General features: G+C 50.6%; 1 protein-coding gene and 1 long non-coding RNA gene across 10 annotated transcripts; one reads left to right on the forward strand and one right to left on the reverse strand.

Annotated features, from left to right (window-relative positions):
- Positions 1-5160: 5160 nt before the first annotated feature.
- On the reverse strand, positions 5161-12895 carry LOC120973806 (uncharacterized). 9 transcript variants are annotated; one of them, XR_012203438.1, is made up of 3 exons: positions 12621-12895; positions 11451-11546; positions 5161-5567 (listed from the first exon to the last, which is right to left on the reverse strand). XR_012203438.1 is itself a non-coding variant. In XM_073509186.1 (3 exons), the coding sequence occupies exon 3, from the start codon at positions 7740-7742 to the stop codon at positions 6468-6470; it is 1275 nt and encodes a 424-aa protein (XP_073365287.1). In that variant the 5' UTR covers positions 7743-10927; positions 11451-11546; positions 12621-12895; the 3' UTR covers positions 5715-6467. The 9 variants fall into 9 exon arrangements, 4 of the variants coding, with proteins under 4 accessions (XP_073365287.1, XP_073365288.1, XP_073365286.1 ...); XM_073509186.1 differs by lacking the exon at positions 5161-5567 and adding an exon at positions 5715-10927; XM_073509187.1 differs by lacking the exons at positions 5161-5567; positions 12621-12895 and adding exons at positions 5715-10927; positions 12080-12614.
- Positions 12896-23540: 10645 nt separating this feature from the next.
- LOC120974717 (uncharacterized) lies at positions 23541-24963 on the forward strand. The gene is made up of 4 exons (XR_005770069.3): positions 23541-23642; positions 23733-23816; positions 23900-24120; positions 24667-24963. It is a non-coding gene; the product is annotated as an uncharacterized lncRNA (long non-coding RNA).
- Positions 24964-25352: the final 389 nt, after the last annotated feature.

Here is a 25352-nt window from a genome sequence, read left to right on the forward strand (position 1 = left end):
GTTTAAGCTTGGGGGAGTTGATACGTCTCCATTGTATCTACTTTTCCAAACACTTTTGCCCTTGTTTTGGACTCTAACTTGCATGATTTGAATGGAACTAACCCGGACTGCGCTGTTTTCAGTAGAATCGCCATGGTGTTATTTTTGTGTAGAAATAAGAGTTCTTGGAATGACCGGAAACTTCACGAAGAATATTTTTGGAACTAATAAAAAATACTGGCGAAAGAATCAAGGTCAGGGGGCCCACACCCTGTCCACGAGGGTGGGGGGCGCGCCTACCCCCTGGGCGCGCCCCCTGCCTCGTGGGCCCCCTGGTGCTCCACCGACCTCAACTCCAACTCTATATATTCACGTTCAGGGAGAAAAAAAATCAGAGAGAATGATTCATCGTGTTTTACGATACGGAGCCACCGCCAAGCCCTAACTCTCTCGGGAGGGCTGATCTGGAGTCCGTTCGGGGCTCCGGAGAGGGGAATCCGTCGCCATCGTCATCATCAACCTTCCTCCATCACCAATTTCATGATGCTCATCGCCGTGCGCGAGTAATTCCATCATAGGCTTGCTGGACGGTGATAGGTTGGATGAGATTTACCATGTAATCGAGTTAGTTTTGTTAGGGTTTGATCCCTAGTATCCACTATGTTCTGAGATTGATCTTGCTATGACTTTGCTATGCTTAATGCTTGTCACTAGGGCCCGAGTGCCATGATTTCATATCTGAACCTATTATGTTTTCATGAATATATGTGAGTTCTTGATCCTATCTTGCAAGTCTATAGTCACCTATTATGTGTTATGATCCGTTAACCCCGAAGTGACAATAATCGGGACCATTACCGGTGATGACCATAGTTCGAGGAGTTCATGTATTCACTAAGTGCTAATGCTTTGGTCCGGTACTCTATTAAAAGGAGGCCTTAATATCCCTTAGTTTACAATAGGACCCCGCTGCCACGGGAGGGTAGGACAAAAGATGTCATGCAAGTTATTTTTCATAAGCACGCATGACTATATTCGCAATACATGCCTACATTACATTGATGAATTGGAGCTAGTTCTGTGTCACCCTATGTTATAACTATTGCATGAGGAATCGCATCCGACATAATTCTCCATCACCGATCCAATGCCTACGAGTTTTTTACATATTACTCTTTGCTTAGTTACTTTGCCGTTGCCACTGTTACAATTACTACAAAATTGCTCTTATTACTTTTGCCACCGTTACCGCTACTTCCATACTATTTTCCTACTAAATACTTTGCTGCAGATATTAAGTTATCCAGGTGTGGTTGAATTGACAACTCAACTGCTAATAATTGAGAATATTCTTTGGCTCCCCTTGTGTCGAATCAATAAATTTGGGTTGAATACTCTACCCTCGAAAACTGTTGCGATCCCCTATACTTGTGGGTTATGACTTAGCGACGATTACAAGCACCGAAGGCACGCCGCCGTCATCGCCCCTCCCTCGCTGGAGCCGGGCAAACCTTGTTGTAGTAGACAGTCGGCAAGTCGTAGGACCAGCGCCCCAGAATAGCAACCGCCGCCGTTGAAGAGTAGCATAGATCGAAAGGATCCAACCTGAAGACAGACGAACGTAGATGAACTACGACAAGATCCGAGAAAATCCACCAAGAATAGATCTACCACAAACCCTACCAAAACTCGAAGGAACATCTAAAGACGGAGCCCTTCCGCCGGCAAGGGCTGGGATCCACCGCGCCGCCATGGCCCTAAGGCCACGGGAGACGAGGCGGACAGGCGGAGGAGTCGGCGGGAGACAGAGGAAACCTAGCCTTTTCTTGGAGAGGAGGCACCCCGGCTACCCTTTAGGGCATGCACAATGATGTTATCTTAGGAGTGCCATGTAGAATAATTTGTGAGATGGAAGAGAGAGAACCCATAAAAAAAAGTTTGCCTTCTCTTAATTAAGAGATGATCTCTTAGCAACAATTGTTTCAGCACATATTCAGGGATATCTAGTTATTGGACACAAGACTAAGAATAACCCATTGTACATCATTTTTTATTGTGTTATCTAGATTACGTGGCGCACACAAGATAAGACAGCCTTATCAACCATTGTACATGCCCTTTGTTTCTTTGATATTTTTTCACCAAGCACCTATATTTTAGTTTTTTTATAAAAGAGAAAGACAAGAACCCGAGGGTTTTTGGTCTTGGGCTATTGGGCCTTGCTGCCGATTCCCGGGATCCTCCTTCCTGGGTGAGATAATGAAGTTTGGTTAACTTTGTTTAGGCAGCTTCGTTATAAAAAAAAAAGTTTAGGCAGCTTCCGCAAAATGGAAAAAACTTGTTTTGAGGGGAAAGCCTTGAGGCACTTTTATTACTCTGTGGCACAGTTACATCGAGTAGTACATGTGATAACAAGAAATTGGGAGCAGCGTCCACCCACTCGTTCTTAGTCTGATGATCAAAAGAAAATCTTGCAAGAAAATGTGCCAATCCATTGGCTTCCCTTGGACAAATTGTTTAGGCAGAGCATGGTTACAGGTCGCGATCAATCGTGCACGCACCCAAACGCCGGAAGGGAATGGATCCAGGTTTGAACCGCAACGCACTCGTGAGAGTGACCGTCTGTCACATGGACATGTACGCTCGTTGGTACGTCAAGCGCTGCCGCGGTAGGTGGCCACACTGGCATGGCATGGCTGATGGCAGCGGTGGGTGGCAAAGTAAACACCAGAACAGAAAATGAAAAGGATCGGCGCAGGCCCGGAGCCGCCTGCGTGCGTGCCGAGGTGTTGCGCTCCGTTTTGCTTAGAAAAATCCCCTTTATGATGAGGTGATGCCTTGGCAGGGGTCTGGTCCCACATGTCAGAATGGGCCTAGTTCAGCAGGAAAGTAGCAGCGGGCTTGTGCCTTGTGGTTGTGGTCGACTTTTCTATTGAAAATAACCCGTGAAGTTTCGAGTGTGGTTGGTGGCTGGACTGACGGCTGCGATGATGACCCTCCAGAGGCAGAGCAGAGCAGCCGGTGCCGGAGCACAGAACAAGTTGCCGCCTCGACCCCTCGGCCGCATTTGTTTAGGCCGTCCGTCCGAATCTGATCCGGGCCCTTGGACTCCTCGCCGGTCGCGGGAGCCCGCAGAGACCCGACGGCCGAGCGTGCCGTCTTGCGCCGCACGCACTGCAGAGGTCTGAACGGAATCGACCGGAGACATCAGACAAGTTGCATTTAGAATAATGGCATGGCGGGATCTTGGCGTCGAGGAGATTTTGTTGGCTCGACTAGACAAACTTTTGCTGCGTTCGTCTAGCCGCCCTAGAAAGAAAGTTGGCGCTTGTCCGAGCTGCCAACGTGCGGACCTCAACACCGAACAGGGCTCCTCGTTCGAATAGAACAGGGACGCCGGCGGCGGCATGGCCCGTCGACGACGCAGACGGCCATGTACACTTTTTGTGCCAATGGAGCGAGTCCTTTCCTCTCGAGATCAAAATTGCTTGCCAGAGTGGTCGTAGCTCCACCAGAGCGCATCGAGCGGCAGTGGACTTGAGAGCATCTCCAGCCACGTCTCCAACATGCCCCAAGACCCTTTTTTAGCACCGGCGCTAAAAAAGGGCCCAGTCGCTTCCCAGAAGTTTAATTTTCGTTGGTTATAGCCGATTTTGGCGCCGGCGGACCAAGGCCGAACCCGGCGCGCTGGGAACGCCCGGGGAAGCATTTTTGGCACGAAAGCCCGGTGGGATCGCCGAGTCAGCGACCCTGGCGCATCGTCGTCCTCATCGCCTCGGCTCCCTTGAAAATCAATGCCGCGCCGGTCAACCTCCGTTAATGCCTCACGGGCGGCGCAGTGAAAGGCGCCGCGCCCGCGTCCCGCCCGATCCCACCACGCGTACGCATGGCTGCCGCCCTCTCACCGCCCAAGCCCGGCTATAAAAGGCCGCCCCTCCATCGCATGTGAGCACATACTCCATCGCCGCAGAAACTCTCTTCCCCTCTCAACCGAGCGAGCGCGCCTTTCCTCCCCCTCTCCCTCCCGCCGGTGAGCAATGGCCGAGCGTTACCCAGGCGACGGTGCGGCGGCCAACGACTTCGGCCGCCGTCAACTGCACGAGGACGAGACGCGGCTCCTCTACGAGGCGGACTACCCGGCACCACCCGACATGCGGGTGCCGGGCACGTGGAAGCTGAGCGCCGGCGGAGTCCCGGTGCCACCACCGCCGACCGCCGCCGCCCGGCGCGGCGAGATAGCGCGCATCCGGAGCAGGCGCGGTCGAGGTACGCCCCCGATAGCACGCGCTGTGGACGGCGTACTTCGAACACCGCCACGCCGACCTGCTCGCCTCCACGAACGGCGTCGAGCCCCGCGGATGGCACAACTCCGAGGGGCGGCGCCGATGGTGGGGTGTCCCCGGCCACACCCTCGAGGCCGTCCTCGAGCACATCGAGGCCGGCAACACGCCGCGCTTGGAGTATCCGGCGCCGCCCACCTTCTCGCGTCGTCGCGGCTCTTGGACGCCGCGGCGAATGGAGACGACGACCTCCTCCTCGTCGGGCTCTGGCTCCCTGTCCTCCGGATCGCCGACGCTCTGCCCCGTCAACCCGGAGCAACAGGAGATGCCGCTCGGGCGCCGCAGCCGCAGCGGCGCCCTCGTCTTCAACGAGGGCGGCCGCCCCTCTCCTTCTTCTTCCCGCCTCGTTAGGCCGAAGACCGAGCCAGGGTTGCTCCCTGTGAAGAAGGAGCATGCGGACATGGCCACCGCCGACGAGACCGCCATCAAATGGGCGAGGGTGGACTACGTCCGCAAGCAGATGGAGCGCCAGCCACTACTAGAAAAAAGGCTGTTAGTGGCGCACCTGTTTTTGCTATTAATGGCGCACTATAGGTGCGTCACTATTAACACGCCACTAGTAACAAATAGTAATGGCGCATCTCTGGTGCGCCATTAGTATCCCAGATAATAGTAGCGCACCATATAGTGCGCCATTACTATGCCTCCTAGGGGGCCATATTTACCTTCACGTATGCCCCCAAGTGCGCCATTACTATGCCCCATAATGCGCCACTGGTATTTAGCCTTGGTGCGCCACTAATGCTCAATATGGTGCGCCACTACTATGAATATTAGTAATTATTATTTTTTGCTTTTCTGGTATTTGCACAGGTTACAAAATACGTTACAGCACGGAATATAAACATCACACAATAGAATTCATCATATTGGTCTCCAAATTCTAAATAGCGAACAAAGTTCAAACATTAGCCAAGTTTAGCTCTCGAGACATTAGCAAAGTTCATCATATTAGCCGAGTTTGTCATCACATTAGAAAGTCGATATCGATCATCTAAACTACCATCACATAGAAGAGAGCTGCGATCACGATGAGCATCATCGCGATGAAACTGGTGTTCACCCGGTTCCTCCTCTGCTCCCTCCTCTCTCCTGCTAGATAGCGCGCGTATCTAGCTTCCGCCTCCGCCCTAGTGGTGTACCCTTTGTAACTGTTACCGCTGAAACGGTGAACTTGTCTCCGACACTCCTCCCAGCCGTCGTAGACTCCGGGAACCTTACCCTTGTACACGACATACGACGGCATCTCTATGCACTAGACAAACAAAACGTTAGTAGCAATTCACAGACAATATATAAGCAATATATAAGTATGCAACAAAAGGATCGGAAGAGAAAAGCAACACATTAATAGCACAGTTCATGGTCCTACTAATAAATAGAATCAATTACATATAAGTTGAACTGACTGTCCAAACTAAAGAGACATACAAGTTCATTAAAGTTTAATTACAACATGAGCTAATCGATATTTCAGAACTACATAGCATCAATACTTTCGACTCGACTCAGGGACCGGAGCATGGACGAAGCTGCCGTCTTTCGTGATGGTCATGAATGTGCGGTCGTTGTCAGCCTGCATTTGTAGCGTTGTTTCTATTTCATTGTTGGACGGTTGATATTTGAGGTAGAACTGCCCCGAGGTACGAAGGACATCTTGATAGATGATTTTTGCAAACTCCGACTGGATGCGAAAGAGTTCTTGTCTGATGTCCGCGTCTTGGATTGCCGACAAGCGTGCGGCCCAATCTTTGAGATTAGTTGGTAGCATAAGTTGATTATGGTCCCATACGATCGCCCGCATGTCATGGAGGGCGTAGTAGGCATCCTTCTGACTGCCAGGCGGCTGCTTGATGCAGGGGAACCTCGTTACGCGGGTGAACACGTGCTTGCCGTACCTACAAATTGGCCTCCTGAAGGTGCCTCCAGATTTGGTGTAGCCGGGGAGAGCATCATCAAGAACTTTCTTCATATTTGTGTAGTCTTTCTTCGACTGACGGTCCGAGTCAAAATACGTGGCCATGGAATATTTCGGGCTTAAGAGGATGAGTGTGCAATGTGTGTCACTGCACAAAACATGGAATGTTAGAAAAAAAAGAACGATCGAAATCTAAGAAATCATATGTTACGGGGCGGTGAGGGGATGACTTACTCGGAAAAGTAAGGCACGAGGAAGTTATCCTTATCTGGGTTCGCCAGAATGACGCCTTCGAGGTATGAACTCGCGACTTGCCGGTCCCCAGCGCTGCCCAAGATCTTGGCACACATGTAGAAGGGGTCGACTATCACGATGTCCGGGGTCTTGTCTCTAATGATCCGCATCTCCATACTGAGCGAAAATAGCCGAATGAAGGTGTAGTGCAGCGGATGAAGGTTAAACATAGCGAAGATGTCATCAAACCGCAGGACGATCATACGCCCGATGGTGCTATCGACAAAGCCCTTGCCCTCTGGCACCTTGGCCATGAAAATCGGGTATGCCACATCATTCTCGGAGAGACGCCGCTTCTCCATAGAAAGAACACTGTCATGCAGACTCCGCATAGCACCGGTTGCAACATTGAGCAGATTAGTCGGTAGCATCGGCCTACCCGACACATGCACCCTCCTCGAGATATCCTTAGGTGAAGGTGGCCCGTCCTGAGCACGGATCATAGTCGGTGCCGGCTGGGTCGCACCCTTGTTATTTTTTCTTTTCCGTCCCTTCTGCTTCTTCTGCTGTAATGGGATCGAGTTCTGCTCAGAGACCACCTTCTTGAGTGCGTTGGGGCTGATAATATTTCGCACCTCGGCTATCTGAGACTCGGTGAAGGCGGCAGCTGGAGGCGTCTCCTGAGAACTGAACGCCAGACGACGCCTGTTGCAATTGGGTTTCTTCGCGGTACCAGCTAGATCGCGATCGTCTTTTGCAGGGTTGGGTTCTTGAGAAGGAGGCCCCAAGAATTCGTCACCGTACCCATGTTCGTTGAAGTACTTATCGACGTTGGGAAATGTACCGTCGTCGTCGTCTAGATCCTGTGCCATATGCATGTCCGGATCAGCTGACGGCGGTAGCGTTGCAGCGGTCTTGCCATGGCTTGGCGCCGGCACGACTGGCGGTGTTGTCTGTGGGGTGGTGTCCCCCGCCCCCAAACGAATCTGGCTCTTCGGCCAAAGCATGGACCAGCTTATGCAGGCGCTAAGGGTCATCACATCATCTTCATCGGCCCCAAGGGGTCGATACGGAGGTAACAAGTCATCGCAGCCCCGCACCACCCGAACCAGTTGAACCCTATACACGGTGGGTGGCATCGGATTACCGTGGAACACGCGGTTACCCGGTTGAATGATTCTGGCCTTGGCGACATCGATCAACTCGCCGTCCACAAAGTGCAGGAGAGTGCATGGAACGTTGGGGGCGCCCTGCGAAAACATGTAGGGCATCAGGGATGCCCAGTCAAAGGCAAGGAGATGAAGTCATCGGCCGAGGCTTAGTTACCGTGATGGCGTCGAGCTCGGCTAATGTCAAGGCACCGCCAACGGCGGACGTGCAAGTGACGGAGGGGCCGCTTGCTGCCGAGGTGCCGGCCGGCGTATTCTTCCCACACCCGGGTGCATTAAGCTCCAATGCCGGCGCCGACGCCGGAGACACCAATGCCGCCTCCGCCGGAGACACCAATGGCGCCGGCGCGTTGTGCGAGTTGCTGCCCATGAAGCTGGGAATCGGGGGCGGCCCCTGTTGGCCGCCCGCAATCCATGCCTGCAGCCCCTCAAGCAAGGTAGGCATAATGGCGGTGATCGTCGCTCCCAGTTGGTCTCGCACTTGCTCTTCAACTATCTCCGAAATCCGCGCCACTTGTGCCTTGAGTTCTTTAACCTCGCGCTCCTGGCTTTCCGAGCTGGTCTTTCTCTCCTTTCGCCTAGCCTTATAGTATTCCGACCATTTCGTGGACAAGCCTTTGCCGGCCACACGACCAGCTGACGACGGCTTACTGAACTTATCCTTGTGTTTCATTACGTTCAACGCCCTATTTAAAGTGGTGTCCCAAGGGGAGCTCTGAGACCCCGCGCTACTGCTTTCAGTGTCCTGCGGAAGGAATGTGAACCATTTAGAAATTTGGCTTCATTAATTAGAATGCAACCATATGGAGCTAATTACGCGGGGGTGTATTCCTTACCAGAAAGCTCAAGCGCCTTGATCTTCGGATCCGTGGTAAGCTCCTTTGTTACCGGGTCCACCTTGTACTGGGCCCTGACATAGTTCCTGGTCTGCTTGTCACGGTATTTATCGAAGAGGGGCAGTAGGCCTTGCTCGGCACGCTCCGCATCCTCCTTGTCCCATATAGGTTCCGCCACTCTGTAACCGCCGGGACCGAGTGTGTGGTGTCCTAAGTTCAAGTCCCGCATATCTTTCCCCCACTGACTCGATTCCGCGGATGCGTTGCTCTCACACTTGATCTTGAACTCCAGGTAGTCAGCTTTGCTGATCGAAGGATTTGTCTCCTTGATCTTCTCATAAGTATCACCACTTAGAATCCTTCTCTTCACCGCGGCTCTCCAAGTAGCCAGGGCCGTGCTCATCTTCGTGAGGGCGGCACTGTTCACTTTATTCCATGAGAGGCGTGTGTTTTGCGAAGTCACCGGGGAACTTGTATCGTTCGTGCAGATCCGTGAAGACGAGGTTGTGCAAATTCCCTCGGTCATGATGCCTTAGGTTCTCGGTGTTGATCGAGACGGTGCTCCGGAGAATTCACCCGAGTTGTCCCGCGTACCCACTGACTAATTCTTTGGGTGCCGTTGGATGCCCACTGGAGGACTGATACGTCCATTTTGCATCATGCATTTATATCGATATTTATTGCATTATGGGCTGTTATTACACGTTATGTCACAATACTTATGCCTATTCTCTCTTATTTTACAAGGTTTACATAAGGAGGGAGAATGCCGGCAGCTGGAATTCTGGGCCGGAAAAGGAGCTAATATTAGAGACCTATTCCGCACAACTCCAAAAGTCATGAAACTCCACGAAAGTTATTTTTGGAAATAATAAAAAATACTGAGCAGAAGAAATACGTCAGGGGGGCCACCACCTGCCCACGAGGATGGGGGGCGCGCCCTACCCCCCAGGGCGCACCCCCTGCCTCGTGGGCCCCCTGTTGGCTCTCCGGTGGCCATCTTCTGCTATATGAAGTCTTTCGTCCAGGGAAAAATCATAAGCAACCTTTCGGGACGAGACTCCGCCGCCACGAGGCGGAACCTTGGCGGAACCAATCTAGGGCTCCGGCAGAGCTGTCCTGCCGGGGACACTTCCCTCCGGGAGGGGGAAACCATCGCCATCGTCATCACCAACGCTCCTCTCATCGAGAGAGGGCAATCTCCATCAACATCTTCACCAGCACCATCTCCTCTCAAAACCCTAGTTCATCTCTTGTATCCAATTCTTGTCTCATAGTCTGGGATTGGTACTAGTAGGTTGCTAGTAGTGTTGATTACTCCTTGTAGTTGATGCTAGTTGGTTTATTTGGTGGAAGATCATATGTTCAGATCATATATGCATATTAATATCCCTCTGATTATGAACATGAATATGCTTTGTGAGTAGTTACGTTTGTTCCTGAGGACATGGGAGAAGTCTTGCTATTAGTAGTCATGTGAATTTGGTATTCGTTCGATATTTTGATAAGATGTATGTTGTCTATCCTCTAGTGGTGTTATGTGAACGTCGACTACATAACACTTCACCATTATTTGGGCCTAGGGGAAGGCATTGGGAAGTAATAAGTAGATGATGGGTTGCTAGAGTGACAAAAGCTTAAACCCTAGTTTATGCGTTGCTTCGTAAGGGGCTGATTTGGATCCATATGTTACATGCTATGGTTAGGTTTACCTTAATACTTTTGTTATAGTTGCGGATGCTTGCAATAGAGGTTAATCATAAGTGGGTGCTTGTTCAAGTAAGAACAGCACCCAAGCTCCGGTCCACCCACATATCAAATTATCAAAGTACCGAACGCGAATCATATGAACGTGATGAAAACTAGCTTCACGATAATCCCCATGTGTCCTCGGGAGCGCTTTTCTCTATATAAGAGTTTATCCAGGCTTGTCCTTTGCTACAAAAAGGATTGGGCCACCTTGCTGCACTTTATTTACATTTGTTACTTGTTGCTCGTTACAAATTATCCTATCACAAAACTATCTGTTACCACTTATTTCAGTACTTGCAGAGAATACCTTGCTGAAAACCGCTTATCATTTCCTTCTGCTCCTCGTTGGGTTAGACACTCTTACTTATCAAAAGGACTACGATAGATCCCCTATACTTGTGGGTCATCAAGGACACTTCAATAAATTCCTCCTTGACGGTGCCGAGCACGTTCGGGCGCCGGTCCTTCCGTTGCCTCTTCGGTTGGCTGCCATCTGTGCGTGCGCTGCCATCATCAGTGGTGGCATCCCCGGCGGCACCATCAGTGGTGTAATCCTCGACGCCACTAGGGGTTGTGTAGTCGGGATCGGTGTCTTCCGCGGCGTCCTCATAGCGGTGAGGTTCTTCCTCCATCTCCTGGGACAACTCCCAGAATGGCTTGCCCGAACCGCCGGCCTCATCATTGTCGGCCATGTTCGCTCTAAATAGGAAAAATGGCTACTAGAGTTATTGGATGAGATCAGGGTAGTATCTATTCTTCTCATATTTAGAGGAATATTTCCGTTTCGGTTGAGAATCGGGCACCTTCTAGGTCAAGAAAATTGGGCATGACCTTTGCTAATTTTCTTGACCTAGGAGTGCCCCATTCTCAACCGAAACGGAAATTAATCAACATTCACATCAGAAGCTGCCAGCATTGGAATCAGAAGCTGCCAACATTGGAACATCAGAAGCTGCCAGCATTGGAATCATTTCATAAGATAATTTTATCAAGCATCCACATCCACTCGAATCAATAGAGCAAACGGATCATTTGATCTAGCTCATGCCAGGCAATCAACCAAACCAAATATGTACGGGAAAGGCTCATCATGTTCACCCACCTCTATAACATTTAGGCCTATCTTCCATAGTATGCTGCCTCACTGCCACTATTTTTAAATTAATAGATACCTTAGAAACCAGAAACGAAAAAGAGAGGGAGGAGCACAAGCAAGGCTCACCGTTCCAGTTGCAGTTCGATCGGACGAACTCGCTGCTGGTGTGATAATCGTTGGGCGGGCGGTTGCTGGTCGGTGTCCCTTTCTGCTCCTACGAACCTGCGTGAGGGAGGAAACATCATCAGCAGAAGGGGAGAAGAGCAGTACTACCGTCATTAATAAGTGGAACATAGCAGAGAAATACAAAATATGTCATGACCAAACTGCAGTAACAACCAACAGTCATATTCAACATTTAATTAAAGTATAAGAAATTATATGACACCAGTAATGAAACAATACTACGCATGATTGATCTATGTGATCTGGGTTACAGTATCAGCAACCTTGCATTTCATTTTATAAAAAACTGTACTCCATCACCAAATTCATTGATGTTTCTAAGCAAAATTCACAAGTTCAGAGGATCACAAGTTTAGAAGATCTACAGTAGCAGCAGCATCACAAGTTGACAAAATTCAGTGAACTTAAAAGTTAGAACTAGAGCAGCATCACAACCCTAATTCCCTTGTTGGGTTTCATATTGGGATCTTGCCACTGCCCAAAAAATAGGTGCAGTAGGCAGGATTACATACATAAAACAGAGCACTAAGCAGCAAGCAGCAAGCAGCAAAAGGGCACTGATTTAGTACCATTGACAGTTCACAGCAGCAAAATAAATCCATTCATCCATCTATTCAATATGCAACAGCAACATCCACCCAGCCGGCTAACAAACAGAGGGGTGGGGAACAGGGAGAGATTCAGAATATCAATGTTGCTGCAAAAATCGGCATTCTATGAACACGGGAGCGGGCGTGGCCCAGCGTGCGTCGGCGGCGCTGCACGCGCAGGTGGGTGTGGGCAGGGACGGCGGCAACAACAGCAGGCAATGAGCAAAGCAGCATCAGCGCTAGCAGCGGCGGCGCAGAAGCAGAGCGTCAGCGAGCAGCGGTGGCAAGCAAGGCAGGCGCAGAGGAGCAGGCAACCGTGAGCGGCTACAGGCGCGCGCACGGATGACGCGGGTGAGCGGCGGGATGCACGCGGACAGCGCGATGGCGGCAAGGACCGGCCAGGCGAAGCGAGGCAGTACACGCCCGGGAGAATCGAGCTCCCTGCCATGGCGGCCGAGCGCCGGGTCGGCTAAACGGCGACGGATCGAGGCGGAGGAATGGGGAACGGGGAGGAGTTCACCGCGGTTCCGGGGACGAGCTCGAGGAGGCCGGGGGTGCAGTGAAGACGACGAATCCGTCGATGGCGTCGCGGTGGCCGGAGGTAGATGACGAGGTGGTCGATGGCGACGTTGCGGCGGCTCCTCAGCCTTGGCCCAGGGACGATGACGATGAAGAGGAACACTGGGCGGCGGCGCAGTGGGTCTGGGCGGCGGCGCAGGTAGGGGCGGTGGCGCAGTGGGTCGGGGCGGCGGCGCAGGTCGGGAGCAGCAGGTCGAGGGCTCGGGGGCAGCAGTGGGGATTGGGGATTTGGGATCGAAGGTTTTTTTATCTTTGCCTTTTTTAGTGGGGGGAGGGTTAGCAATGGCGCACCTTCTCCTGGTGCGCCATTACTAACTTTTTTTTTATTTTTAGTTGCATGTAATAATTTTTTAGAAAATGACCATAAATTTTAAAATGTTACGATATAAGTAGTTATTACTATTTTTCAAATACTTGCGTTGCAAAACATTTGTGAATTGGTAAAACATTTATGAATATGAAAAAACATCATCAAATTTGAAAAAATATTCATGAATTCAAAAAGTGCCCATGAAATTTAAAAATATTCATGAGTTCAAAAAATATTAACAAATTTAAAAATATTCATGAGTTTAAAAAATGTTTGCAAATTTAAGCAAGAAAAGGAACACTGAAAAATAAAATACCAGAATAAACATAAATAAAAATTGGTATATCAATGGCGCACCTTCTAGGGGTGCGCCATAAACACCGTGATAGCAATGGCACACCTTCTCCTGGTGCGCCATTACTAACTTTTTTTATTTTACCAGAATAAACATAAATAAAAACAATTAAAATACCAGAAGAAAACACAAAGAAGCCCAAGGTGCATGTAAATGATGATTTGCAACAAAACAAGAGGGAGAAGAACAAAAATTCCAAATCCAAGAAGAAGGTGGTCGATACTTCAACTTGGTGATGAAGACTACAATTTAAACCATTGTGCAAAGATTTAGAATTAGATGACATGGTTGAAATCAAGTGATACATGTAATAATTTAGTTGCATTTAATAATTGAGCTTGCCACTGACACACACACACGCGGCCGACACGTCGTGATTCGATCTTAGCTGTCTTTTCACAATCTTCTTGCCCTTCTTTTTCGCAAATGGAGTTCTTCTCTTGAATGGACGTCCTTTAGGTAGGGTGGTCCTGCTTCTTCTTGTGGTGTATGGTACTTCATCGTCGTCGTCATCTTCCATCTTCGGGTCGCCGTACTTGTCAAAGTCTTGCTCATTGGCGACTCCATCCATTCCGATGATCTTCCTTTTGCCTCTCCTCACGACAACACGACTGGGCTTTGACAGGTCGGTAATGAAGAAGCATCGGTCCACTTGGGAAGCCAGTACCCATGGCTCATTTTTCGCGGTGACGTTTGCGCCCGCGGTCTTGGATTTGGCTTCGGGTATATCCATGGTGGTGAAATACCGGTCTTCTTTTAGGACGCTCTTGGCCCATCTGACACGGAACATCGGGACCTTCTCTCCAGCGTAGCTCAGGTCCCAGATGTCCTCAATCCTTCAATAGTATCTGTCCTTGTCGTTACCGGTGTAGGATTCCATCGTTACCCCGGAGTTCTAATAATCATCGCTCTTCATGTCCTTTTCCTCGGTGTAGAATGTGTAGCCGTTGATATCGTACGCCTCATAGGTCATCAGGTTGTGCTCGGCGCCCTGTGACAAGGCGAATATGAGTTTTTCTTCCGCGGAAGAATCCTCATGTAAAGGGTACGACAGAAGCTTCTCCTTTGAACCAACGCGTGAAACATGAGTTGTGCTCTTTGATTATATCTCCGTCCGTCCTCTGTTGGCCTCGGTCATTGTACGTCTTCTCAATAAAGGTTTTGTGCTCTACCACCCAAGGATCGACCACGTCTATGTGTTGTAGCACGACTAGGTTTGCTCTTTCAAAGTCGGCGAGTCAACCCTTGAAGTCGACATGCATTTCGCGGCGACCCTCGCGGTGACCCCATCCAGCGAGCCTGCCGAGGTGCCTGTTGATGGGCAGACCAGCGGGGTTCTCGATGCCTAGATAATTCGTGCAGTAGGAGATGCACTCTTCGGTCAGAAAGCCCTTGGCTATGCTTCCATCTGGACGTGCCCTGTTGGGAACGTATCCTTTGATGACACCATTCATCCTTTCGAACGGCATCATGCTGTGCAGGAACGTCAGCCCGAGTTGGATGATATCCTCCACGATATGGACCAGCAGATGCACCATAACGTTGAAGAATGCGGGCGGGAAGTAAATCTCAAGCTCGCATAGCTCATGCCAAACGACCTCCGAGAGATGACATCGAAAAAGTTGCATAGGCCAAATAGCGTTTCACGGACGTGCGCGTCCATGATCCCACGGGTTGCAACTGGAAGTATCTGCGTCATCAGCACGTGACAGTCGTGAGACTTCATCCCGATGAACTTCTGCTTCGCTGAGTCTAGGTATCTGCTTATCTTCCCCGCGTAACCGTAAGGAAGTTTTACTCCTACGAGGCAGGTGAAAAACTGCTCGATCTCCTCCTGACTTAGAGTGAAGCACGCGGGAGGGCAGTCATATTCGATCTTCTTGGCCTTTTTGCCTTCGCGACGACTTTCCGTGTCCTTCGCCGCTCCTCGTACGCGGGCGTCTTCGGAGTTCGGGACAGATCCTTGCGTTTTCTCCATGAGTCATCGTCGCGAAGCCACCTTCGATGTCCCATGAATACGGTTTTCGAAGACCCGGGATCTCTATCTAGCTGGCGATACGTTGTGTCATCCATGCACCTGACGCATGCACAAAATCCGTGGACCACCTGCCCTGCGACATATCCGTAACCGAGATAGTCGTGCACCCTCGTGAGCAGTGCGGCTCTCATAGGGAAATATTATTTCTCTGCGGCGTCCCACGTATTGGCTGGCGTTTTCCACAATGTGTCTAGCTCCTCTTTCAGCAGCCCCAGATACAGATTGATGTCGTTCCCTGGTTGTTTCGGCCCTTCAATTAGCATACTCATGTGAATGTACTTCCTCTTCATGCACAACCAAGGGGAAGGTTGTACATCCACACAAACACATGGCAGGTGCTATGTGTGCTTCTCTGGCTGCCAAATGGGTTGACTCCATCGGTGCTCGCGCCCAGCACGATGTTCCTTGGATCGTCCCCAAATTCTGGGTGTTCGAAGTTCACCGCTTGCCACTGGCTCGCATCCTTAGGGTGACTCAGCATCTTGTCTTTTTTATTTATCTCTGGATCATTTCCGTCATCTTCTCCTCCCTATCCGCGTGCCAATGCTGGACCTTTGCTAGCTTAGGGTCCGCGAAATACCGCTGCAGACGAGGAGTGATCGGAAAGTACCACACCACTTTTCGAGGAGCTTTCTTCCTCTTCTTGTATCGAGTGACGCCGCACACCGGACATATGGTAGACTTCGCGTGCTCGTCCCAATAAATGATGCAATCGCTCATGCACACATGGTATTTCACGTGCGGTAAATTCAAAGGACACACGATTTTCTTCGCCTCCTCGAAACTGGTCGGGCACTTGTTCCCCTTGGGAAGACGTTCGTGCCAGAATGACATGTTCTCATCGAAGCATGCGTCGGTCATTTTGTGTTTTACCTTCATCTCCAGAGCCATGAGCGTTACTTTCAGGCGGGTATCCTCGGGCCTGCACCCTTCATACAATGGAGTAACAGCGTCTATCTCCAGTTGATCCAGCTTGGCTTTCTCTCGGGCGGTAGCTCTTGCGTTACCCGTCTACTTGAGAAGCAGCTCTTGAATATGAGGGTCCTGCACCCAGCCCATCGATGGTCCATCGTCGTCTGCTCCGGCATCTTCATCTTCATGATCATGCCCTTCGTCTTGATCTTCCTCATCATCATGTCCGGCATCTTCTACATGATGACTGTGTCCTGCATCTACTTTGTGATCATGTCCTGGAGATTCTTCGTCTTCTCGCCCGCCCTCACCGCGGTTGTCTTGCTGCCATTCCTTATTTCTTGCCCGGCCCCATGGACAACTTCATAATCATCTTCATCACCTTGCCACCGATAGCCATCCATGAAACCACGCAAGAGCAGGTGGTCCCGCACCTGTCCGGAATCCGGGTCCATAAGGCTCTTCAGCTTGCATCTTCGACACGGACATCTTATCTCCGTCTCATTCTTTTGAAGCATCTTGGCCTTCGCGGAGCTCAAAAACCTATTCACGATGCCTTCGGTCATCGTGCGGACCATGGTCGCCTGCGGGGTAGAGCAAAACGATATTTTAGAACCAAAACAAGTTTGGCATGACTTTGCCTAAAAATAGGACCAAAAGGAATGCATAGTGCCAAATTCTAGCCGAAACGGAAATGAATCAACATTCCGGCAAAATATTGGCAACTATCGCATTTCAAATACTGGTACCTGCAAACACAAACATATGCAACACCACGAACATACGTAGATCTAGGCCATAAAAAGTGTGTACGTTGTTTGAGGGAGAAAAAAAGTAGATCTAGAACATAAAGAAAGCTTTCCCCTTACTTACCTATCAAAAAAAAGAAATTTAACCACTTAATTTGGGTGAATCTATGGTGCAAATGAGGTGAGGAGGAGGTGGCAGCCGAGACCAAGCTTGGTAGAGGTGGAGAGAATGAAGTGGGGAAAGTGAGTGTGGTAGGTGGCTGTCAAAAATATCTAGCTGCTCCCAGGTTACGAATGGCGCACCACCTAAGAATGCGCCATTGGTAACCAGGGTTACTAATGACGCACCTGATGTGTGGTGCGCCATTACTAGTTTTGAAAAAAAATAAAATAAAATTGTTAGTAGTGGCGCACCGTGGGTGTGGTGCGCCACTGCTAAGTCTGGGGAGGGGTGTGGGGCCAGGACAAAACTAGTAATTGCGCACCACATACCAGGTGCGCCATTAGTAATATGGCCATTAATGGCGCACCTATATCTGGTCATGGTGTGCCATTAGTGTCCATATTAGCTATAGCCGTTTTTCTAGTAGTGAGCGACACGCCTTCAATGAGATAGCCGCACGGCGTCGTGGTCGCGAGGTAGGCAGCGTCGTCGTCCTCGATAGCGACGACGAAGAGGCGCCCGGGACGACGCTGGTCAGAGGTGTAGTAGGGATGGCGGTGGTTGCAAGCAGGACGGCGGCGACTACACCCGGTTCTATAGGCTCCTTGGCATGTAGAAGGCGGGCGGGCGGCAACGGCGGCGTAGTAGTTCGAGGCGTAGTTTCGTTTTTAGTTAGTTTTTAATTGATGTTTTAAGTTTTTGTACAAATATCAATGAAATCGCCTAGTTTGGATGAATTTTCTCACACGTTTGCCAAATTTTGGCCAAATTTCTGTTGTAAAAATCAACGTATGGGGGCGACCTGGGGGCGGCGCTGAAAAACCTACCGCCCGAGGCCGATTTTATCATCCGTTCGCCCTCAAGCGGCGCTATTTTAAGCCCCTGGGGGCCGAACGGCCGGAGATGCTCTAAGAGCAACTCCAATGGGGCGACCCATTTCGTCCGCCCGTGTCCGTTTGGGTCGGCGCAGGCAAAAGTGGTGGCCCAACGCGCCGACCCAAACCCAATTGGAGTCCGCTTCGCGTCCGCGCCGACGCATTTGCGGCCCAAATTTGTGCCCCAAATGCGTCGGCGCGGACGCGGAAGGGACACCACGCGCGCCTTCTCGGTGTCTGCCGCGGCCCCACTTGGCGGTCGTCCAACCGCCCGCCAGCTACCTGGTCAGCTTAATTTATGACCACGGGCCCACACGTCAGCGACGGCGGTCGCCCTTTTTTAAGCCGACCGTGCGGCGGGGCTGTCCTCATCCAGCCAGCCCCCGTCCACATCTAGGCACGCTCGCTCCCCCGTCGCCGGCAAACCCTAGCCAACCCTAGCCACCCCAGCCGTGCCAAATGGGGATCTTCTCCGGCACCGGCAGCAGCAAGGCCAAGGGCAAGGCCACCGCTGTCCCTTTCCCCTCGGAGTTCCTCCCGCCTCCGCCGGCGCCGGCTCGCCGGCAGAGGCAGCGCGTGAACGTGCCAGTGCACCAGGCGGAGTGGCACTGGCAGCACCGCGTGCCGCTGCCGGCACCCTGCCGCACGACTGGCATCTGGATCCAGAGAGGATCCCAGTGCCAGCGGCGCCGCGGTCGGCTAGGGCGCACACGGAGGAGGTGCGGCGCCGGCGGGCGCTGCTGACGCCGGAGCAGCGCCGCGCCGCCGCCTACGCATCCGACTTACCGAACTGGAAGAGGTGGTTCACCTTCGAGTACGAGGAGGCAAGGCGACGCGGCGTGCGCGAGGTCGACCGCAGCATGCCGCCGGCCCGCTCGTCGTCCGCTAGGAGGACCAGGCGGCGGAGGACGCCTACCAGGCGGCCCTTGCGGCGGTCTACCGCGAGAGCGAGGAGGACGAGCGGCGCAGGGCGGAGGCGGTGGAGGAAGAGGAGGCTCGGTACGAGGCGGCCATTGCCCTCTCCGCGGCGGGCGACTGCGTGCTGCCGCCGGTGGCCCCGCCGTCCCCTCCCCGATGCCGCGTCAAGGCCGAGCCGGAGCCGCAGCCGGAACCAGAGCCGTCCCCCATCGAGCGGTACTCCTGGACGGGAGTACTGCGCGAGTGGGTCTCCGCGCCACCGGTTTGGATGGAGGCGACGCCGACGCAGGAGGCGGCGTAACTCGAGATGTGGCGCCAGCGACGGCTGGCCGAGGAGCGCCGTCACGACGAGTACGAGGAGATGCTCGAGCGCGACCTCGAGGAGGAGCAGCGCGAGGCTGAGGAGGAGGCGCGCCAGGCCGCGGCTGCACAGGCGGCCGCACAGCCCCCCGCGCCGGCACAGCTGCCCGCGGCCGACATCGCCGTCGCCTGGAACACGGCGTTCCCTGGGCCGGCCCTGTGCCGACGCTCATCGACCTCACCGACCCGGAGGAGGAGGACGACGATGTCGCCTAGGGCAGCGCGCCGCGTCATAGTTTAATATGTTTTTAATGCTAATGTAGACGCTAGGACTCTCGCCGGCCTTCCTGGCCGGCTTTAATGTTTAATTAAGTTGTCTTTATTTTAAATATGCATGCATTGTTTTTTTCAACGCCGTCGAAATGGATCGGGCGAGCATTGGACGCATATGTTGATCCAAACATGAAATCGGACGTCCGTGTCCGTCTGGCCGACCCAAACGAACAAAAAGTGGACAAAATCACCGTCTGTTTAGGTCGGCCTCTTGGAGTTGCTCTAAGATGGACTTTTCCCTTTCCCTTTGAAAACAAAAGGCACCCATGGTTCAGCAAGTTTCGAGTTTGTCTGGCGGCTGGACCGGACTGACGGCGGCTCCAGCCTCCGGAGCTGCCGAGCTGCATCGCATCGACCGCGTATTTGTTTATGCATGGACCGACTGGATGGGCTCTTTGCGGGTTCCAGCAGCCGATCTCTTTTCACTCATAAAAAAAGTGAATTGGACGATGGTGCCAAGGTTTGAACGGAATCACCGGGTCAGGAAGGCCCTCTCTCTAATTGCAGAAAAATAAAAATAAAGGCTCACTGCACATGCATACTGTGGTGTTGAGGGTCACTCAAGTGGCGCTGGCTATAATAAGAGTGGTGTCAGAATCTTTCGCTTCGGGACGATCTTGTTGGATCGCGGCTTGCAGCACAAGAGAAGCTTCAGATGCATTGTATCTGGACGCGGTTGATCCATTCAGAGCTGGCACCGGTAATGTGCACCGTAAGTGTGCGGGGGTAAACACGTTTCACTGGTTGTACTCCTTCGGTTTCTTTTTGGGCAGCGTCAGGCGCCGGTGCGCCGGCCCAGTTTTTTCGCCGGTCCAGCCCCAACCGTTCGATCTAACTTAAAAAAGCCATCCGATCTGGCATCTTCTCCCTCCCTGAGTCGTCTTCAACCTCTGCCCCACGCGCCTTCGCCCCTCTGCCCCACGCACCTCCGCCCCTCTGCCCATGCGCCTTCACCTCTGTGCGCAGCTCCGCGAGGGCGCCGCTCGCCGGCCGCCGACCGCTCGCCGCTCGCACTCGACGCCCCACGACCCCTCTACGGCTCGCACCCGGCGCCTCACAACCCCCCTCGTGCAGCTCCCCCTCAACCTGATTGCAACTCCGTCGTAGATCGGTTGCAACTCCTGCCATTGACGCTCCATGGATGTAGCACCGCCGCCGCCGCCGCCCGTCGTCAACGCTCGCTGCCGGAATTGCGCGGTCAACGACCACCAGTAAAAAAACGACATTGAACAGATGTAGCAAAAAATATTGCCTATAGTCGCAAAACACATCACCGGTTGTAACAAAAAAATGACAGACGGTTGCAGCAAAATCGACCACCGGTTATAGCTTTTGTGTTTGCCGGTTCCAGCAAAAACAGCTTCTGTTTCCAGCTCGGGGCTTCTCTGGTAATACAACGGTTGTAGCACAACACAGTCACCGGGGTTCGGCAACCTCATTATAAAGGATGTAACAAAATGATAGTGCGGTAGTAGCAAAAAACCAAAACCGTTGTAGCAAAAAGTGGTACAGAATGATTCCAGCAAAAGAACATGGCAGCAAAAATACGAAGACGGTGGTATCAAATTAGTACACTGGTTCCAGCAAAAACAAAAATGGGAGCAAAATCTGGGGTTGGTTCCAACAAAACCCAAAGACACTACTAGCAAAATTTAGAGCTGGTTCCAGCAAAAAAATGGCATGGTTCCAGCAAAAAATACTGCTGTCAAAAAAGGAATTGCTGTGACCGGCAAAATCAAAAGCTGGAACCAGCGATGCAGGAAGCTACAGCCGGTGATTAGAAAGATGCAAGCGATTGATTAAAAAGTTGCAACCGGTGATTCTTGATTCTGAAAACTGGTACTGGTGATTCAAAAAGCTACAACTAGCTGAACAAAATGCGACAACCAGTTATTTCAAAAGCTGGAACCAGCGATTTCCGAAAAACAGATGCAAGAAATAGATTTTGAAGAAAAGCTTGAAAGGGATGATTTAGAAAAGATGCAACCGGTTTAGCAGGAAGCTACTACCGGTGATCCAAAAAGCTACAACCGATGAGCATAAAAAAGGGCAGATCTTGCACCGGCCATGGCTGCTGGGGAGGGGAAGGGGTCGCCGGAGTTGCAGCCGCCGGCCATGCCCAGCAGTGAGCTCGTGTTTTTTGTGGTGGCTATGGAGGTGCTCGCCGCAGCAGGCTGGGAGCTGTTCCGTGGCGGCGATTCACAAGCGGTGGAGCAAGCAAGGCCATGGCTACTGCAGGGGAAGAGAGCAAAGAGAGGACGAGGAGAGATTGAGGGGATAAACTGCAGCTTGGGGAAGAGATAAGATTTAAGTGGTTCAGCGGTGCGTTGGCCCACTTAAAAAAAGGTGTGCATGTGAGGGGAGTGGTGGGACTGTTCCGCGTGAGACCGGCCGAAAGCTTCCACCGGCGCACCGACGGGAAACGTTTTCCTTTCTTTTTACCTCGTAATATTATAGTACTAGCAATTTTCTGAAGTCAAAATTTGTAAAGTTTAACCAAGTAGTACTTCATGTTGACTTTGTATTCTGAATGCTAATGGACCGCGCGTTGGAACGAGTCATAAATATTGCAACTAGTTCAACAACCAATCTCTTCTCTACTACCTAAAAGAAACGTAAGGTTCCGTCTCCCCTCTTACGTCGCTCGCAATCTTCGTCCGTCGTCGCTCATCCCGCGCAGGCGCGCATGGGCCAAGCCCCGCAAAGCCCACATGGGCCACATCTCTCTCATCGACACACACACACACAATGGCTAGGTGTAGGGTTAGCGTCGGCTTCATCCCCAGTTCCCCACCCCGCCCCTCAGCTCCTCGGCCATCGCTCGCCGTCCTCGGCACCACCTCGCCGCCGCGCTGGTCCACCCGTGGTCCTCCACCGGCCGCTGCAGCCCCTGTACGCCGCCCGACGACCTCCTCCGCTGCCCTCCCTACCCCGACCAGGGGCACAACCGCGCAGCCGCGCCGGTCAGACCAGCCACCGCTGGAGGCCCAAGCAGCCACCATCTCCACCTCGTCGGCCAGCACATCTCTAGCAATCGCTGCTCGCCGCCCCCACCATCGGCTGTACGGCGACGCCCCTGAGCCCCTGCCTTCCCTATCGCGCTATGGACCCTTGCATCAGCCAGATCCGAGCACCTCCGGGGCCGCCTTGGCATGTCTTCGGCACCTCCGCCAGAACCTCTTCGGCCCCATGTAAGTGGTGTGACGTGTTTCTTCATTGATTGGGAATGATATTGTTCCTAGATGAAGCCTTAGAAGAAACTTAGATTCTTCTCCGTATGTTGGAATCGATTGTTTATTGATTAGTCAAGGTTGATTTGAGTCGTCTATGTCTGCAAGTGCTCAATTCCAACCTTAAAACCAGTCACAAATTTGATTTGGTCCATGTAAATAGCCTACTGTTTAGTTAACTTTTGATGTTTATAGGTAATTAATTACTTCTATGTATGGTGTCCTAATTGCTAAACGAATAAATTTAAAATAGTTATGGTGTATTTAATGATTCAGAAAGGGTACAAGTATGCATACATGGTTCTATTCTCTATTTTCAGGTTTAGGTTATTTGGATTGTACATCAGTATGATATTTCTTCTCTCCTCAAGTCTCAGATCTGCTTTTCATCCCCCTTTGGTTTGTTTCATGAGGATATTTTCATTCAGTGCATACATGTTGATTCGTTCATGTGTTTAAAAGTACGAGCAGAATGCTGGATGTCCTTGCAGTAGTAGCCCAGCAGAGGATCTTCCTAGCGATTTGGATGTACAGAGTTTATGATACGGAAACATAATTTTGTCTTTGTACAGATATCGGGTTTTCTCCTTTCTATTTGTGAACTCTTTTGATATGTTATTTACTCCTAATTTCAACTTTTCACGGTTTGTTCTTCCAGGATTTCAGGGAGTATGGACCATGTATGGACATATGTGATCCTTAACTGTCGTTGTTCTTGGCGTGTTGCTGCCATTTTACTGGGTAGAATCTATGCACGGCCGAGACCTCAGTCTATCCACTGTAAGTCATGCCTTTTGATCAATTGTTCGCAGTCGCTGAGATATTTTTCTACATGCCCGTTTTGTTGCTCAAATTCCTGCTTTCATTTAGGTACGAGTGTTTAATGAATTTACTCTTCTCCATGGCGCGTCCATGAGGGCAGAAATTTCATACTTCAAATCTGCTTGGCGAGAAGTAAGTTATCTGGTGATTGCTTATTATATGCTTGTATTTTTACTGCTGAGCATAGAAACTTATTATATGCTTGTATTTTTCAGCCTTTTCAGGCCTGGAGATGTCCTTGTGAACTGGTCAGTGATTTTCGGAAAGTGGAGCTGCATTCAAGGTTTGAGATATAGTTTATGTCGACTGGATGAGTTGTTTGATCTCTTTGCCCTGTTCTTCGAGATGGGTTGCGATGAAAACTCTTGGGGCCATGAGCAACACTTGAGGCTCCTCTTCATAAGCACAAAAGCTGCAGCAAGCAGAAATTGGAGAGGTAAACCTAATAGTGTTCATTATGAGCTAATCTGGACCATGTACAGAGTCCGCCACAGTTCAAACAAAATCTCTGTACTGAAGGTGGTGTGGCGTTGAAGCTGTCATGTCCTCGGCCATGCCCACCCATTGAAATCTCTGTTATTTTCCTCTACTTGTATTCCACCTTTTCGTTGCAATTCAATTTTTAGGATCAGCAGTATCTATGCGATTAATTTCAAACTTCGCAGGATCTTTCAACATGTCAGTTACACTCTAATAAGTATTCATCTTTAATTTCCTACCCTATAGTGGGCAACACAGTTTGTTCTATGTGCATGAACACTGATAAATTAATTTGTGTTAGTATGTAGTGGTTCAAGGATGCTAAAATTTTGTACTATAATATGTTTCCAGGTGCTTGAAACTTGCTTTTTTGTCGACCTATATTGCAACTTTTGCTGTAATCAGCATAGAATTATATTGCTGCATTACGACGCTTTCCATTAGAACACACGACTTATGTTGATCATGCAATTGTGTTCTTTGTTTTTTCTGTTTTGTGCAGTTGAAGAGCTTTGTACAGAACCGGAGATTAGGAGGAATGGAAATATAAGAAACAATTCAGGAAGATTCCCTAGGGAAGCAAAAATTGTTTCCTGGTCTGTGTAGGTCCATTTAGGAAATTAGATGACTGTTGTAATATGAATTTTACATCCGTTCCAAGAAAAAGTGATGTTTCTATTTACATCCATTTTGGTGTGATAAATATTGGTTCTGAACGTATGCTTTCTCTTTCTATGTGTTGCAACATATAAATTGTGTGAATTTTTTGGGACAACTATAAAAAGTCAAAATTTATGTTCCATGTTCGTAACTGGATTTATCAAATACCATATAATGTAGTATATATTGAGCTTAGTGTTTCCACACACTTGCTAGATGGAAGAATGAATGGCATTATGCAACGTGGTTTTTGAAGCTGGTGGAAAGAATGTTCTCACTATTTTGCATGCCAATGAAACCACGTTAAGTGCCTTCAGGAACTAATCAATTGCCCTCCTGGTGATGCATAAGTTAAGCAATATGGCTGTGAGTAAACAGTATTAGATTTTGCTACAATGTGCTTGGTCTCATAATTGATTACTATTTGTTCTAGCTTTGATATTGCATGTATATGTCATCAACTTGGGTTTGTCCGATCGGAGCTTCCACGGAGGTGTATGCTTCGATGCTGCTTGATGTGCATGAGAA

Source organism: Aegilops tauschii, chromosome 2 (assembly GCF_002575655.3).
Source record: "Aegilops tauschii subsp. strangulata cultivar AL8/78 chromosome 2, Aet v6.0, whole genome shotgun sequence".
Lineage (NCBI taxonomy): Eukaryota > Viridiplantae > Streptophyta > Magnoliopsida > Poales > Poaceae > Aegilops > Aegilops tauschii.